The following is a 3,311-nucleotide window of genomic DNA, read 5'->3' on the forward strand; positions in this document are numbered from 1 at the left end:
AGAGTTCTCACCTTCTGGATGTTGTAGTCGGACAGCGTGCGTCCATCCTCCAGCTGCTTTCCAGCAAAGATCAGCCTCTGTTGATCAGGAGGGATACCTGCAGAAAACATAACCCAGGTATCAACACCAGACACAGCAGGTCCACAAACTGACTCATGTACAGCTTCACAAAATTCTTGTTTGAGCTGTAACACTTTCACATTAATTATGCTTCAAGTTACATGTAAAAACCTCAACACTGCTGCAAATCAGATCAGTCTCTCCTCTTATATTAGCTGATGAACAAACAAAAAAACTTTTGTTCATTTAATTGCACGTTTTCAAAGTAAAATCCTCCTTATGCAGAACAACCTCATCAATGTTAGAAGATGGAGCATCCTCAAAGGTTTGACTTTTAATCTCATATGAACAAGAAAACTTAATCCCAGCACACCTGTGCAGGTGTCAGATCAGTCACACAACTAAAACCGGTGGGTGCAGAGCATTGCTGTATAATATTGATCATATCAGCTGATCATGCTTTTAACTTAGACAAATGGAGTAAAATGTTCAGTACGTAAATTACTCAGGAACTTATGATTTATACTGATGTAGTGTAACTGAGTAGATGTACTTTTACTACTGTACTGTTACTTTCCATCACTGTATAAAAACCTCCAGTGATTGTACCCTGCACTTGAAACGATCAATGGATCATCAATAGATCAACTTCATCGATCAGCTCATCACTGTAGCTCTACAGTAAAAACCATTTCTCAGTAAAGATTGTTTCTAGAATACATCACCACAGAAGTAAAAAGGTTTATGAACTCACCCTCTTTATCCTGGATTTTGGCCTTGACATTTTCGATCGTATCTGAGGGTTCGACCTGAAAGAAGAACCACAGTGAGGTCGGGACTCGGTCCACTGAAGTTAATCTTTAACCCCAAACATGTACTTTAAAATGTTGTTAGAAACGTTATTATGGACTTTGTGAGGGAGCCGGTCCGGCTTCAGCCCGCTGCTGTCTCACACGTGTTTACGGTGCTCTCAGCAGCTAGCTTAGCCACTTAGCTTCTTTAATAAAGTACTGAGAAAAAGATGGCAGACACTCAGCTTAAGTTTAATCATACGTAAGCACCGTAGCACTTAATATGTGGCTAATACAAAGATTACATTTGGGGTTTTCGGCCTGATTAAACAGCAAAGTGACTAAAACTGTGGCGGCCGCTGAACCGTCCATCACAGCCCGGATCACCCACCTCGAGGGTTATGGTCTTCCCCGTGAGGGTTTTGACGAAAATCTGCATCCTGGCGTTCAACCCACCTACACAAGAACATACAAAGGACTTTAAACTTCTCTGTCCTAAACCGTGGTCTGAAAAGTCATTATTTTATGGAAATAACCGATTAAAACACAGAGCGCAGTCTTACCACTAGTTCACTCCTAATGGCGGATCATGAGAAGAGGGCTTTCCGGTGGAGCGACGGGGTTTTCTGCATGCGTTTGCAGGGGATAGGTAACCTTCACGACGCCTGATCAAAAACACATGAAATATTCGTTTTGTGGTCATTAAGCCTCTTTTTGCCACCTGGATCCATAGTAACTATAATCAAAATTTTATATTATATAAACCTAAAAAATAAAAAAAATCAATCTTTACGCTGTACATTTTGACGGTAACGATAGCAACGTCATTGTTTGCAAATGGCCACACGGCGAAAGCTTTGGAATTTAGCGTAAAACTATGAGAAAATAACGATGTCTGCGGAACAAACCAGCAACAGTTCATCTTCAAGAAAAGAAACAACACGGTCAACAGCCGGCTTCTTGGCTTCTGAGAGCGATGATCGTTTTTTTCAGTCTCTCTTTGAGTTTATTGAACTTGAGAAACGGTTCCTGCAGAGTCCGGAAAACGGTCCGGACGAACTCCGGTACATTATCTACCGCTCCGTGTTTAACAAGGTGATTCATGAAAGCGAACCTGGTACAGAACAACAGGAGGAATATTTATCATTTAGTTATACAAAGACAAACAACTGCAAAGAGACAAAAGGACGAGGAGACTACAAAAAAGACAAAAATGACAAAGATGCAAACCAACCACAAAGAACGACAACAAGGAGACTAAACTACAAAGATACACAAATTAACTACAAATCACAGTCCTCAGAATTTGTACAAACAAAACAATCAATTGATCGAGAAAATAATCAACAAATTAATCTAAAATGAAAACAATCAATAGCAGCGGGGCAACATAAGTTATCTCTCAACCTCAAGCAACAGTAAAATCCTGCTTTTACTTTTATGCAAAATTAATAATAATCAAATGATAAATATATCATAGTGTAACACTCACAGTGTGTCCTGATGATATACAGGTTGTGTTAATACTTTTACTGGTATACCGTAGGTATATTTTCCTAGTGACACTTTATTTCTACAGCTTGTGTTAGTACTTTTACTTTGCTGAGATATTTTTAAACGTCCATATGCTAAATAAATATATAAATATGCTGTTATAATGACTGTTCACTTGTTTGTCTCTGGTTGAACTGTTAGTGTTACCACAGATTTTACAGGTTCAGCTGAAACTAGTTTATATAGTCTGTCTCTGTCCTGTTGTTTTGCCGCCCCTTCTTCTTTCTGACAGGTGATTGCACAAGCGACGGACTATAAGAGACTACTGTTGACCATAAAGGCTGAGTACGATGATATCATCCAGGAGCTGAAAAGGAGGGACGATGAAGTCAGGGGAGCTCAGCAAACTGTGGCGGCATCGATGTCATGTTCAAAATCTCTAATAACCTGTAAGAGACGGGCCGATCAGCTGAGGGACAGGTGAGTGCTGGGTTTAGCCCTGGAGAGTGTTCACCACTTTAACTATATCAAATATGAATGTGATCATGTATGTTCATTTCATGTATGAAACAGAGTGAGAGGAGTCAGTGGTGATGAATCACCATGTGAACCTGCAGCTCCTCTCATCCAGCTGTTCTCATCAAACATCTGTGAACATCTGGCCTCTACCTGCAGACAGACTCAGTCAGAGAACAGCTGGTGGAGACCAAACACGGAGCTAACAGAGAGGGGACACGGGAGTGGAGTGGACTGAACTGGACTGGACCTGGACCTGGATCATCATGTTGATCTGTCTGTCTGTGTTTCTGTCCAGAATCTCTGAGCTTCAGAGGGAAACATCAAGACTTCAAGAGGAGCTCCAGAGACAGAAATCCTCTAAAGATCAGAGCACATGGACACCAGGTACAACCACTGACACTGACCCAGGTGTGTTCAGGTTGACTCATGGGAACTGAAATTTACAGT

General features: G+C 40.9%; 2 protein-coding genes across 3 annotated transcripts in view; one reads left to right on the plus strand and one right to left on the minus strand.

Annotated features, from left to right (window-relative positions):
• Positions 1–1,506, minus strand: part of rps27a (ribosomal protein S27a) — a 2,416-nt gene extending 910 nt beyond the window's left edge. Inside the window, exons 1-4 of the mRNA XM_023398664.2 lie at positions 1,415–1,506; positions 1,243–1,307; positions 815–869; positions 5–97 (exon numbers count right to left, since the gene is read on the minus strand). Coding sequence (XP_023254432.1) covers positions 5–97; positions 815–869; positions 1,243–1,290 — 196 coding nt within the window. The 5' untranslated portion in view covers positions 1,291–1,307; positions 1,415–1,506. The remainder of the gene's footprint in view (positions 1–4; positions 98–814; positions 870–1,242; positions 1,308–1,414) is intronic.
• Positions 1,507–1,549: 43 nt separating this feature from the next.
• LOC111648909 (uncharacterized) lies at positions 1,550–3,273 on the plus strand. Of its 2 annotated transcripts, none has more exons than XM_023398663.2 (3): positions 1,550–1,946; positions 2,638–2,825; positions 3,021–3,273. In XM_023398663.2, exons 1-3 carry the CDS (start codon positions 1,743–1,745, stop codon positions 3,097–3,099), a joined length of 471 nt encoding a protein of 156 aa, XP_023254431.1. In that variant the 5' UTR covers positions 1,550–1,742; the 3' UTR covers positions 3,100–3,273. The 2 variants fall into 2 exon arrangements, 1 of the variants encoding a protein (XP_023254431.1); XR_015436584.1 differs by having other exon boundaries at positions 1,554–1,946; positions 2,919–3,273.
• Positions 3,274–3,311: the final 38 nt, after the last annotated feature.

The sequence above is a fragment of the Seriola lalandi genome, unplaced genomic scaffold, assembly GCF_002814215.2.
Source record: "Seriola lalandi dorsalis isolate HSWRI2012SDOR001 ecotype SW California unplaced genomic scaffold, Sedor1 jcf7180002049688, whole genome shotgun sequence".
NCBI classification, from domain to species: Eukaryota; Metazoa; Chordata; class Actinopteri; order Carangiformes; family Carangidae; genus Seriola; species Seriola lalandi.

What these genes read in the sequence shown, in the direction of transcription:
- LOC111648909 (XM_023398663.2), top strand. Translation starts at nt 1,743, where the DNA reads ATGTCTGCGGAACAAACCAGCAACAGTTCATCTTCAAGAAAAGAAACA. An exon ending in ACCGCTCCGTGTTTAACAAG is followed by an intron (nt 1,947 to 2,637) that starts GTGATTCATGAA and finishes TCTTTCTGACAG; the next exon opens with GTGATTGCACAAGCGACGGA. An exon ending in GCCGATCAGCTGAGGGACAG is followed by an intron (nt 2,826 to 3,020) that starts GTGAGTGCTGGG and finishes CTCTACCTGCAG; the next exon opens with ACAGACTCAGTCAGAGAACA.